The sequence below is a fragment of the Petaurus breviceps genome, unplaced genomic scaffold (genome assembly GCF_028583685.1).
Source record: "Petaurus breviceps papuanus isolate PSGF00001 unplaced genomic scaffold, PetGlider_PUasm1.0 90133, whole genome shotgun sequence".
Classification (NCBI taxonomy): domain Eukaryota; kingdom Metazoa; phylum Chordata; class Mammalia; order Diprotodontia; family Petauridae; genus Petaurus; species Petaurus breviceps.
The window spans coordinates 567,890-581,763 of NW_027187182.1; the positions used below are offsets into that span (position 1 = coordinate 567,890).

General features: G+C 41.8%; 1 protein-coding gene across 1 annotated transcript in view; it reads left to right on the forward strand.

The window, feature by feature from the left end:
* Nucleotides 1–660: 660 nt before the first annotated feature.
* The window catches only part of IL1RAPL2 (interleukin 1 receptor accessory protein like 2), a 447,749-nt gene continuing 434,535 nt past the window's right edge, over nucleotides 661–13,874 (forward strand). The window contains exons 1-2 of the mRNA XM_069107492.1: nucleotides 661–694; nucleotides 1,973–2,246. Coding sequence (XP_068963593.1) covers nucleotides 661–694; nucleotides 1,973–2,246 — 308 coding nt within the window. The remainder of the gene's footprint in view (nucleotides 695–1,972; nucleotides 2,247–13,874) is intronic.

Sequence of the window (13,874 nt, forward strand, 5' to 3'; positions counted from 1 at the left end):
AGAGTAATGTTTGCTGAAATGCTAAATATTAAATGTTCCAGAAGTCAATAATAAGTACACTAAGGAAAACATTTAGTCAGAATTTGATGTAAGAGTAGTAAGGAATACATTGAGACCAGACTCTGCTATCTTTTTCCTTATTCAAGTCCCTTTTCCTCCCTGGGTCTCAGTTTTCTCAGCTTGTCATTTAGGGAATTGGATTAATTGAACTGCAAGGTTTGGTGATTATGTTTGGAAAAGGTACTGGAACCCAGGCGGAGCCCACCTGACTCAAGGCCACCTCCAAAACCCGTCCGTATTCCCTCCAATATCCTAGCCACCTTCCCAGAACAAGGACAGCAGTATCTGGGAGTCTCGTGTCCTCTATCAGAATGGGATTTCTTTTGTCAAAACACATGAATGAAAACATGAAACAGCAGCAAGAATTTATGCTCACGAATGCTCGACTTCAGATGGAAAGGCAATTAACGATACAAAATGAAATGAGAGAAAGGCAGATGGCCATGCAGATTGCTTGGACAAGAGAATTCCTCAAATATTTTGGGACATTTTTTGGCATTGCTGCCATTGGTCTCACAGCTGGAGCAATTAAAAAAAAAGCAAGCTGGCCTCTTCCTTCCCATTGTTCCATTAAGCTTTATCCTTGCTTATCAATACGATATGGGCTCTGGAAGCCTTCTGCAGAGGATGAAAGGTGAAAGAGAACATACTGGATACAGAAAGCAGCAACCCCCAACTACTAAGAGGAATGATCACTTTGGAAAACATGGAAAAGTCCAGAAAAGTGCAGAGAAAAATCTTCATAGAAAAGTGAAGGGGGCTTCACTAGGCCATACTCAAAGCACAAAAATAACTTGGTTGAATCTTAGGGTGTTTTATTGAATTTTTGAAATGGTACTAATGTTTTGGATATAATGTGGTTTGTAAAAAAGAAAAAAAAGGAAATTTATCCTGTCTAAAATATATCCTGCATTTGGCTTCTTTTCAAGGACAGTATCTCCTTTTTCACATTTTCTAGGTACATGTACTGAATCCTATGGTAATATTTAATGTGGTTTGCAACTCTCTTAGATGCTAGCTGGGGCTTAACAAATTAGTGACTGAAAAACTGTTTGGATAGTACACTTGTCATTAAAACAAACTTGACCATACCCTCTCAATATACATATATACATATATGTGTATATCTATACCTATATAATGTTTATATGTATACATATACACATATATTTATAAAGCTTATACATATACTCCTATACCAATATATTATTTACATAGTAAAATATACCTATAGTCGAAAAGTAAAAAAAAGCAACCTGAAATAATTATTTAAAAAAATTAAGGAAAGGTACTGACTCTGAAGGTAAAAGGCCTGGGTTCAAATTTTAGCATTGATGCTTATTACCTTGTGATTTGGGGTGTCGCTTCCCTTTCCTGGGCCTCAGTTTCTCTCTCTTTCAAATGAGGGGTTTGGACCAGATGGTCTATGAGGTCCCTTCCAGGTTTAGGCTTAGGATACACATCTAGGTAGCTCTTCCCCTAAACTTGCACAGGGGATAGGAATGACGATAAGTACCCATTGGACTACCTAGTCCCTTTAGCTCTGTCATTCTGTAAGACACTTAACCCAACACCATGTAGAGTGCCATAGTGGTAGGGCAGAGATTTGAGGTCAGGACTTGACTCTTGTCTTCTTTCCATTCTCCCATCTTTTGTCTCATCTAGGACTAGAGAGGTTAAGTAACTTATCTGGTGTGGTACAGAAAATTCAGGGTCAGAGCTAGGACTTGACCCCAGGTTTCTAATTCTCAGATAACTTCGCTGCCCCAAAGTAGAAGTTGCATGAGCGTGATGGAGCTGACTGTGCCTAGGCTGGGATCCACATGTGTTTTCCTTGCTCACATCACCAGGGACGATATTTCCTTTGCCCTCCCTGCCTCTCACACATCTTATACTTTGCTTTCGTTTTCAGTGGATGGCTGCATCGACTGGTCAGTGGACCTCAAGACGTACATGGCCCTGGTAGGAGAGCCGGTCAGAGTGAAGTGTGCCCTGTTCTACAGTTATATTCGAACCAACTATAGCACAGCCCAGAGCATGGGCCTCAGGCTCATCTGGTACAAGAACAAAGGGGATCTGGAAGAGCCCATCATCTTTTCTGAGGTCCGAATGAGCAAGGAAGAAGACTCCATCTGGTTTCATTCAGTAGAAGCCCAAGACAGCGGGTTCTACACTTGTGTTTTAAGGTGAGTGGCATGTTCCAACAATGGGCCTCAGTTTCTCTGTTTGTAAAAGTGAAGGGGTTGAAAAGGATGGCCTTTTAAAGAGTCCTCTCTTTCTCTGCAAATTCCCCCAATTTAGATCTCATTCTTTTGGCCTAGAGTCCTATAGTTTTGTTTTTAGAAATTTTTTTTGGTGTCCTTCATTTTATATACAGAATGTGTTGCATAAAACTTGCATCCTAAGTGAATTTTCTGTAAATCAAATCCTTCTAAATGTGCTCAGTAAAATCCATTATTTTTAGAAAATCCTCTGGATTAGAGCAACCAGCACTGGATTCAGGAAACCTCAGTTCGAATCCAGCCTCAGCTAGTTCCTAGCTGTGTGATATTGGTCAAGTTACTTAACTGGTTGCCTCAAAAAACCAAAACAAAACAAAAATCCTCTGAGTTCTTTTGTTCACAATTGTGGCTTCAGTGATATAGAGTGCAGTGAATGGAACCTTGGATTCAGGAAGACTGAGCTCTAGTCTCATCTCTGACCCACATGAGCCGTGTGACCCTGAGCATGTCACATAACCCCTGAGTGCTCTAGATGAACAGGGTCAAGCTCAAATAGAAACAGATCCCTGTAAGCTACAGTAATAACAAATTAGCATTATCTGTCTTGTATCATATTTTTGTATATTTTGTTTGACATTTTATTTTAATCTGGGTCCCCCTAACACTGGAATTTTGAGACCAGGTGGCTTCAAGTTTGAAAACTCTACTCAAGGCAACTCATTCAGACAATAAATTTGAGACAAGTGGCTTCCGTGGAGAAAGTTTCCATATTGTAACTCCCCTACATTGATGAAATCTCAGGCCTAGCCTTAAAAATTCATGAATTCATGTCATGTGGAGATAGCCCAAGTGACAGTGTGTGAACTCCCGAGGTGTTTCATGCACAGAGCGTAAGAAATGCTTTCATTGCTTCTTAGTGAGAGCCTGCAAAGATCTGTTTGTCTCTTGGTACCGTTGAAGAAGGACATCAGAGTAGATGCTGCTACTGTTGCCCTCTGCAAGCAGAAACATTAAAGATTACTGGGAAAGATGAAGGCACATCCCTTAACACTCACTGCTTTTTCATTCTGATAGTTGTTGATAGAAAATTGGATTAAGGCCTGACTTGTTCTTGATGGTCCCAGAAGGCAAGGTGGGAGTACTGGACCAATATTAACAGAAAACTAATTCTACCTTCATTTAAGAAGGAAATTCCTAATGACTTTGAGCTCTCCATCAGTGGATGGGGCTGACTTGGTTGGAGTAAGGTGAATTGAGCGGTGTCTTTTAGAGGTACCTAAGCATTAAGTGGATATCCACTTGCAAAGGGGATTCATGCTAGGGGTAGGAGTTGGAGAGTGTGATTCGACGGCAAGAGCTTTGGATTTGGAGACTGCCTCAGTTTCCCCCTCTGTGAAGTGAGGGGAGCTATTTTAGACAGTCTCTCTAGAGCTAGCATCTTATGAACCTAGAAGCAGCTTGGGAGTGGGCAGAATTCACTGTGCTGTGGATTATGGTAGATGAATCAGTGAAGTTCTATGTCATTGGAGAAAATGATTGTATGTGTTACATCCCATCTGTAGACATCAGTTCTTTTACAGGTAGCACTGTGCATACTCAGAAAAGTATTAGCATTTTTCATTTCAACTCTCAGCTCTTACTTGACCTTAGGACTATAAACTAGTGGGAATTTCTCCCAAGGGCTTTTGACTTCTGAGGGGCTGGTCCTACTGTCTGTCAGTCATTCACTAAAGGTTTATGAAGTACCTAAGATTTACCATCCAAGCCCTGGGCTAAATGCTGGGAATCCAAATTCAAAAGACAGTCCTGCCCTTAGGCAGCTTATTATCTAATGGGAGAAAGACTAAATACTGAAGGTAGCTGAGAGTGTGGGATGGTTCCAGCTCTGGGCTATAGTAGAGCTCTCCAAAGAAGTCCAGATAAGTGTAGCCTGGTGGGAAATGAGAAGATAGCTGTGTTGGCCCCCCCTCCCCCACCTCCCACTCCTTAAGCCGAGATTTTGGAGCTTATTTCTCCACCCTTTAAACAATAGAGCAGAAGGAGTGGCTGAAGTGTGATCAACAAGGAAAAATGGAGACCTGTCGCTTTGCTTCATATCTCCCAGGCTTGTAAACCTGTAGGTGGGAGAAGGGGGAAGGGGAACTTTGGGACAGGGAAGGGAGCAGGGTTGCCTTGTCACAGAGGACAAGGGAAGAGAGCCTCTATTGCAGGCCAACCATCCTCTGTCCACCCCAATGCCACCCCTTGCCTTGCCATGCCTCTCTCTAGTCTCTTTTCTCTGTTCCTCACCCTGTTCTCCCTTCACTCCAATTTTTGACCTTTATGAAATAATAATCCATTATACCTGAACCTGAGATGAATAGAATTATTCCTGAGTTCACTGACTTCCATTGACTAATAAAAAAACATTGCTACTCCTGGTATAGTGGATGAGAAGCTGGCCTCAAGGGTTACAAAGGCCAAGGGGCAGCTAGGAGGCACTGTGAATAGAGCACTGGCCCTTGAGTCAGGAGGACAATGGCGGTTTTATACGGGCCATCATCCTTTTCTCCCCTTGGCCCTAGCCCGTCTCCTTCTGCCTGTGAGCCCAGGCCCAGGTTTCTGCAAAGGCCCCCCACTTTGCTGTGACACCTGGATGGCAAGGGACTTTTCTCTCCTGTCTCGAAAGAAAGTTATCTGCCTCATCTGCTTCCCATATTTGGAAATGTGTTTAATATCTTCCTCATTGTTACTAGGAAGTTTTCAAGGCCAGAACATATTGTACTTGATATGATTTATTTCTCTTTTTCTATTGATCTTTGGAAAGTTAAGTGATGAGTTAGTTGTTCTGGAAGTACCTGACAGGAGAATAGATAGCTTATTTCTATTCTACTTGAGTCTGGATCTTATAGATTTAACTATCCTTGGAGCCCATCAAGATTCTACTCCAAGACCTATAGGCTCCAGCATTATCTTTAGTTGGTTTGTATCACTATACCTGTGATTTCTTTGGTTTGGAAAGTTTTCTCAATGTTGAGAAAACTCCCTCTGACCCTACAGTTCAGCAGATATTCTATTTATTGACTCAGAGGGGGCATGGAGGGGCTTAGGTGCCTTGCCCAAGGTCACATAGCATATGTCAAAGGCAAGCCTTGAAGTTAAGCCTTTCTAACTCTTTTGTTTTTGTTTCTTTTTGTTGGGGGAGGGGGAAGGCAGGGCAATTGAGGTTAAGTGACTTGCCCAAGGTCACACAGCTAGTAAGTGTTAAGTGTCTGAGGCCAGATTTGAATTCAGGTCCTCCTGACTCCAGGCCCAGTGTTCTATTCACTTTACCACCTAGCTGCCCCTTGGCCTTTCTAACTCTTGAGGCCATCTCTTCATCTGCTATACAAAGAGTAGCACTATTTTCTTATCTGTCAGTGGAAGTCAGTGAACTCAGGAATCATTCTGTTCATCTCAGGTTCAGGTATAATGCAGAATTATTTCATAGAGGTCAATTGGAGTAAGATGAAAGCAGGGTGGGGAACAGAGAGAAGAGACTGGAGGGAAGCATGGTGAGGCAAGGGATGGCATTGGGGTGGACAGAAGATTTTCAGCCTGCAATGTAAACTCCTTGAGTGAAGGGAGTGTTCTACTTTTGTCTTTGTATATTCAGCATTTAGCAGTTTCTGCCACAAAGCAGGTACTTATTAATAAATGCTTGTTGACTGATGAATGTCATTTCCCTCAATGGAATATAAGCTTCTTGAGGTAAGGGCTTGTTTCCTTTTTGGTTTTGTGTCTGCAGTGCCCAGCACAGTGCCTAGCATATAGTAGGCATGCTAGAAACATTTATTGATTGGTGGGGAAATTTTGCAGTGCTGGAAAACCACAATGAGTCTTTTCTGACCTGAATACTACTCCCCCACTCCCCTGCCCAGGTTAAAATGCAATATTGCCAGTTATCCTTTCCACTCTTTCCAGTCCTGGGCAGGAGTGCTTAATGTCACTGCTGTGTAGCACTTATATATGAAATACTGTACTTCGAAACTTGAATAGATGGTTCTTTTTCAGTTTCTCACATCAGAAATGCTCTGCCTTTTATCATTTACTAACTTTAAGGAGAGTGCAAATATCATAGGCAGTTATAACACTGATTTACATTCATTTCATTGGATAAGCTTGTTATAGTGGGATGATAGGAATAGAGGCATGTGCCCATAGGAACAACTATCAAATCTTGACATGAATAATTAAATGGGAGGGGAGGGGCAGAGGGAAAAGCAGATGCTTGGCTTCTGTGGTTACTTAGCAAGATCAGCTTTTTGGGGAGAATGAACAGCTTGACCATGCCCAATAACCATCACAAACAGTCCCAGAGAAGCATTAGTAGTTACTATTCTTTGGTAAGCTCTTGGAAGCTTAATGTACAGCTTTCCTTGACCTCACGTGGTTTAATCCATTTCTTTAGAGAGAGTAAAGATATCTACACTTTAAAATGTCCCCAGTCACATCTGAACATTAACAGAATTTTATGCAGAAGCATAAGGGGAAGAAAAAGGGATTACTTTTCATCTTGAATGACCTGCCTTAATTATTCATACATATGTAGGCATCTAGGTGGACCTATATCAGTATATCCTTAGATACTTAATAGCTGTGTGATCCTGGGCAAGTCATTTTACCTTTGAGTGCCTCAGTTTCCTCAACTGTAAAATGATGATAATAACAGTACCTATATCCCAGTGTTTTTAGAACAGTCAGATGAGGAAAAAAACAATTATACACACATATGCAGAAGTGCTTTCCAACTGTGTAATGCACTTTCAAAATGTCACTTGCCGTTACCCTGATTTGTGCTGTATCTTGCCCATCTGGAGCCCCAGGGCCCATTTTCATGATTTTCACATTAGGTTTAATCTGATATCATAGAGATACAGGGAAGGTTCCTGTTGGACATAACATAATATAGAATTTGGATGTTTTGTTGCTGGTAGACATTTATTGTGAAGACAGAAATGTGGAAGAAGGGAGGATGCCAAGAGTCCCACCAGTGTTCGCTAGCACTTTTTTGCTTGCCTTGGGATTTATTTGTATGCCTAATCTTGGTGCATTATGGAAAGTGATGGGATCCCTTAACCTCCACACAGCTTCTGTGGGATTTTAGTTGGATAGAGTCCTCCAAATTAAGGATACAGACTGATATTCAGGGATTTAGTTGTAATTTAAAGAAATTGTCTGACTCCAAGTGAGAACTGGGGAAAAGGCCATCAAAAGAATAGCCTTTGTTGGCTGCTTGGTTCAGTCTAATCCCTCATTCTGTGATACACTAAAAGAGCCTTAGCTCCATCCCCTCCCTTGCAAAGAAGAGACTGACTGATTTCTACATCTCAGCAGATGGTAGTAGAAAGCAGCACAGAGCCCAAAAGAGGCTTGAAAACCAGTATATGCTAGCAGAGAGCAGCTCAGCAAATCCAAGACCAGGGGAAATGTCCATTAGAGAGCAGAAATAGCATGGTTTGTAGAGATAATACTATCCTCAGCAAAGCTGATGTAATGCCTAGAAGAGGGCTGTACTTTGTGATTTGGGGGTGTTAAAGTCGTCTCTTAGCAAGGTGCCCTGGGTTTGTCACTGACTAAGGCTAGGGGAGGAGGTGTTCTTCATCATGCCCATTGATACAGGGAATACTTTGGAGGCATTTGAGATTCCTGGGTTACATGTTGCCCCTATATAGAGCGATAACTCAACTCCAGAACTTTTAATTGAGTCATAACAATAACAGTGGCCCAATTAGAGGCACCCACTGTCATAGTTCATTATGATGGGGTGGACCTTCTGTTATACAGGTGGAGTAAATAAGGTGCTGATTATTCTATGTAATGGACAGTCACTAGCAAAACAAATACTTTAATCCACTGCTGATTAGTCATTTAATGTCAACTATGCATGGATAATAATTCCTTCTAGCTCTAAATCCTATAATCCAATTTTCAGCACTGAATTAAGCACCCTAAGGTATATAAGAGAATTCCACTACATGGTTACCACCCTCAAGGAGTTTACAAAAAGGTTAAGGAGACAGGACTAACCCTAACCTGAATCAACCATTTGAGAACAATGGCAGCCTAGTGAATTGTGAATGCAGTGCCAGTCTCAAGATAATCAAATGCCTAGACATTTGGCGAAATTCCCTAAGAGTTCATTTCAGGCTCCTGTATTCACTCTAGAGATGCATTATGGTACCAAATCCACCCCACATGTTCACACGGACTATTTGTGCCCGACCTGTGGTAGAGCATTCTGAGATCTTATTGGTCTGATCAGCCACAGTCAGATACATTGAAACTTGATTTAACACAGTGATGTCATTTGGTCAAGAACAAAGGATAACCTCCAATGGTATAATAGAATCATTGGAATTAAAAAAAAACCCCAACAAAACCTGTGTTCAGATCTTGACCCTTATAATTGCTACTTGTACTGCTTTGTCCGAGTCACTTAACGTTTTCTGGCTTTACTTTCTTCCTCTGAGGTCCCTTCCTTCTTTGAAATACATGAACTTATAAGTGATGTTTCATATCAGAACACTGACGTTGGTAAAGTCTGGCTTCAATTTAGTAGTGGTCATAGAATAACCTCCCATTGCGGTCCTGCTGGAATTCAGTAGGTTGATGACTTGGTCAACTGGACATCAGCAGAACAAGGGGAAGTTGGAACCACCAAATTGAAGACAACCAGCAGATTTCTACACTTGCAGTCAAACCATAGCTAAACTAAACAGAATGAGGAATATTAATAGGAACCGACCATGCTAACTGGGACAAGTAGGGAAAATGCAAGGGCAACTTTTTATTTTGGTGAGGCAATTAAAGGTAAGTGACTTGCCCAGGGTCACATAGCTTTTAAATGTCAAGTGTCTGAAATCAGATTTGAATTCAGGTCCTCTTGACTCCAGGGCCAGTGTTTTAGCTACCCACTATTAATGCTAGGACAACCTTAAGACCCAAAGCACAAAGAAACCAGAAGGGAATATGTATAACCCTTTTACTGTGGCTATAACATGTCCAAGGAGGACAAGGTGTCATAGCCATGTCCAACTCAGAATCCTCAAGGAAACATTCATGAGAAGCTAGAGTTATTCCACATAGCTGGGAGCTCATTGCTAGATTGTTTGAAATAAAATAAGTGTTTGCCACAATTGTAAGATCCTGGGATAATTACTCTAGAGGTGAAGGGACCAGCAGAGATCATCTAGTCCAACCCCTTCATTTTTACAAAGGAGGAAACTGAGACCCAAAAAAGTTAAGTGACTGGCACAAATTCATGCAATTTCATAGATCTGGAACTCGAAGAGACCTCAGAGGCCAAGTAGTCCAACCTTCTCATTTTATATGTGGGGAAACTGAAGCACAGAAAGATTAAGTGACTTGCCTAAGACTTGATAGGTTATAATTAGTAGAGTCATAATTAGAAGCTATGTTTTTTCCCTCCAAATCTGTAGCTCTTTCTGCTCAGTTACAAAGTACCTCAGCTCTCAGGTATTTAGACATTTTTGCCCATGATACCCTTCTAGCCCCTATTCATGACCTTTCATGTTAACTCCCAGAATGCTGCTAGCAAACAAGGATTTTAAACAGTATTTGATTTTGTTGTTGTTGTTTAGATAACAAGCTCAGAGCATCCCCTTTAACCAAAGGACAAATGTACTAATGGACAGTAATATACATTTTAGCCATGTTTAAAAGTTAAAAATATCCCAACTTTTTCTTACAGGTTTTTCTTGTCTCATGGAAGGGATCCTTCCGATGTAACTCCTATAAAGAAAGTCTGGCATTGTTGCCAGACAAAAGGGGCTGTAGGTGGTGCAGTGAATAGAGCACCAGCCCTGGATTCAGGAGGAACTGAGTTCAAATTCGACCTCAGACACTTAACACTTACTAGCCATGTGACCTTGGGCAAGTCACTTAACCCTAATTGCCCTGCCTTCCCCCCTCCAAAAAGACAAAAAAAAGAAAGAAGTATGTGCTTTCTTTGCTTTTGTCAGTATTGTGTTAGGGTTTGCATTGATTTGCCTTAAGTCCTGGCAAGGCTAGGCCTCAGTTCTAGACCAACATGTCCACCTCCAGGACTCTGCTCACAATGAGGCCATTTGCATTTGAAGTTATTTTAAAGATCAGCAGACAGGATTTTCTCCTCAGAGGATAGCTCATTTTGGGGGGAGAAAATTGAAAGCAAGGTCAAGGGTCAGTGAAGGGAAGGCCCACGGAGGGACCATCACCAACAGTCTTGGAGAGATCCAATCAATGACCTTAGCCTTGCATCTGGCCCAGATGCTGGAGAGAAGCATTAAGATACTGTACTTCCCATGCCCAGGGAACAGCTGCTCAGAACCAGACTGAGTTATTAAGAACATGTGTGTAAGGAAGGTGAATTCATTTTTCCCCTTTTTCGTGTGTGAATTCGTTTTTTAAAATGATTTCTTTTGGATTTTTGAAAAGAAACAACTTGAAGATGAGCGTAGCCGATGAAACCATGGAGATATGTGTGTGTGTGTGTGCTTCCCAAATCCCCTTAAGTATTTATCCTGAGAAGAACAATGTTTCTGCTTGTATTAAGGAAAAACCATCTGGCATCAGAGTTCCTGGTATAACAGAAAGGGCACTGGAATTGGAGGCCAAAGAATTGGCTTCAGTTCCTGGCTGCATTACTCACTTACTGTATAACCTTGATAAATCATTTGACCTCTCCGAGCCGCAGATTCTTTTGGTCTAAAATGAGAATGATAACCCATACACTCTCTTTTTCATAGGGATACAAACTGTAGAGTGCTATATCAAATTGGCATTGCCATTGTTATCATCACTCTTGTTACTCAAGTAAATGCTTTAACCACTTCTTGACTCATTGGCACTGGCGTTCCTTTCACAGGCACTATCAAAGGCCATCTTACCTCTGTCCTTCCCTGCATCTTTTGTGAAGACTCTGTCCAATGCACTGAAGGCCTACCTTCTACCTGGTCTGCCAACATCCCTCAGGGACCAGTGGAGTATTTGGGCTGGCCTACTTCATTTCCCGATGGCACATATCCTGGGCGATGTCTTTGCCCCAGCTTCTTACATAGAGCTCATCACTGGAAGTATGATCCAGACATGTAACTCCCATCATATTTCTCTCCATGAGCTTTTGGGTGCCTGGCAAGTTTGATTCTTGAGAGACAGTGCTCCTGCATGAGTCACAACTCTACAGATTCTGGAGACAGTATTGCCTAATAATAATAATTTGACTAGATAAAACTTAAATCAGAAGAGAAAATTGTTTGAAGCATCTAGTCATAAAATCACAGACACAATGTTGATGGTAATAGAAACATATATATCTCTTCAAGGTTTTCAGAGCATTTTATAAATTCTTCTCATTTGATCTTTTGTTTTCTTTTTTGGAGGGGGGAAGGCAGGGCAATTGGGGTTAAGTGACTTGGCCAAGGTCACATGGGTGGTTAAGTGTTAAGTGTCTGAGGTCTGAGTTGAACTCAGGTCCTCCTGACTCCAGGGCCGGTGCTCTATTCATTGCAGCGCCACCTAGCTGCCCCTCATTTGATCTTTACAACAAACCTGTGAAGTTGATGCTATTTTTATCTCCACTTAACAGGTTTAGAAACTGAGCCTGAGGGAGGTTAAATGTCTTGCCCTGTATAACATTGCTATTAATTATCTAAGGTAGGATTTGTTCTCAGATCTCCTGGATTCCAAGTATAGTACTCTATTCACAACACCACTTAGCTGCCCCAGTGTGGGGCTTAGAGATCATGTAGGCCAGGGGTTCTTTTTTTCTTTCTTTGTTTTTGGAAGTAATCAGATTTTAAGTGCCTTGTTCAGGATCACTCAACTAGTAGGGGTCTGAGGTCAGATTTGAACTCAGGTCCTCCTGACTCTAAGGCCAGTGCTCTCTTCACTAGGGTGCTACCTAGCTGCTTGAAGGAATTCTTGCCAGGAATTCTTAATCTTTTTGTTTTTTCATGAACCCCTTTGGCAGTCTAGTGAAGTCTATGGTCCCTTTCTCAGAATAATGTTTTTAGATGTATTACATAAAATACATAGGGTTATAAAAGGAAATCAACTATATTCAGATCCCATTATCAAAGTATTTTTTTTGAACAAGTTCATGGAATCCATGTTAAGAATTCCTGTGATCTATGAAGCAAACCTCATGTGCCCATCGATGAGATAAATATAGCATTTGTCTTACCTTTCCTCTTTGGGCACATCGCCCCATCCCATTCCCCAGGCTGCCATTCAAGGTTCCTACTGACCCTGTGGGCTCACTGAAAATAGTTTTCCTGATTTTAAGCCAAAGGAAGGAGAGAAAGCAAGTTACTTCTCTCCTTTGCCCTCCCTCCCAAAAAATCAGGGTATTCATTATTTATTACATGGGCACTATACTCAGTCCTGTGAAAGACATTGAAAAAGACAACATTTCTTCCCTAAGGGGTTTATGTCAAGAGAAAAAAAGGAATAGTTTAGGCATTCAAACACGGCCCAAGAAGGTGGCCAAGTCTCAGAGGCCTAAAGGTCCACTGCCCCGGCTCTCTTTTAAAATTCTCTTTCCCTCTCAACTTGTGTTCTTTATTCATTTCCCTCAGTGGAAAGGTCTTGTCAAGGGCAAATTTTGCATAAGAAGTAAGTATCTGCAATTTCTGCCCAGAATGCTGAGTGGCTTCCTATGATGCCAAGAAGGAGGTGCCAAGGGGTGGCTTTGGAAAGATCGGTGATGCAGTAAGGTAGAAAGAGAGAGCTGCAGGTTCTATCTCCTTCCTCCTTCTTTTTTTCCCCTTCACTTCCCCCCTTGCAAGAGCTCACTACCCTGTAGGCCACAGGGCGAGCTGCCCAAACATCCTTGGTGGCAGTCCAATCCAAGTTCTGAGACAGTTATAGTGAGACTGATGGGAAATATAGATTTATTATTAGACAAATGGGAAAGCCATTGGATAGCGCATGGAGATGGAGCTAGGACAGTTCAAGATAAGGAAAAGGTGGTGACACCTTGGATTCTTCCAAAAGGCTTGTCTCCAGAATTCATAGGTTATAGGTACACAGAGGCACTTTTGAGCTCATCTAGTCCTAACCCCTAAATTTGCTATAGGGGGAAAAAGACACAGAGAGGTGCCATGATTTACCTAAAGGCATATAGGTAGTTAGCCAAAAAGTTAGGATTTGAACCCTGGTCCTCTGATTGTAAATCTAGTAAATGGTAAATTTTCCTTGCACCACACTGCTTCTAAGTCTTTGCAAAGGCCATGTCCCCTCTCCCTACTCCCAACCATTGTGGCCCATGCCTGCCCTGCCATTTTTCCTCTTGAACTGCCTCTTGAAACCCTTAGCTTCCTTCAAGACTCTTCTCATGTGTCTCCTATGAGCCTTCCTCAGTTGCCCATTGGTTAATGCACTCTTCTCAATCAATTGCCTAGGTCTGTTGGTTCCTTTTTTGGAAGCCTCTCTCCTGTATACCCATTTCTCCTCTCACATAACCATGGCCCGAGTTCAGATCCTCATCACCTTTAGCCTGTTCGATGACCCTCGTCTTCTAATTGATCTCTTTATTTATAGTCTCTCCCCTCTCCAATCCATCCCCCACTC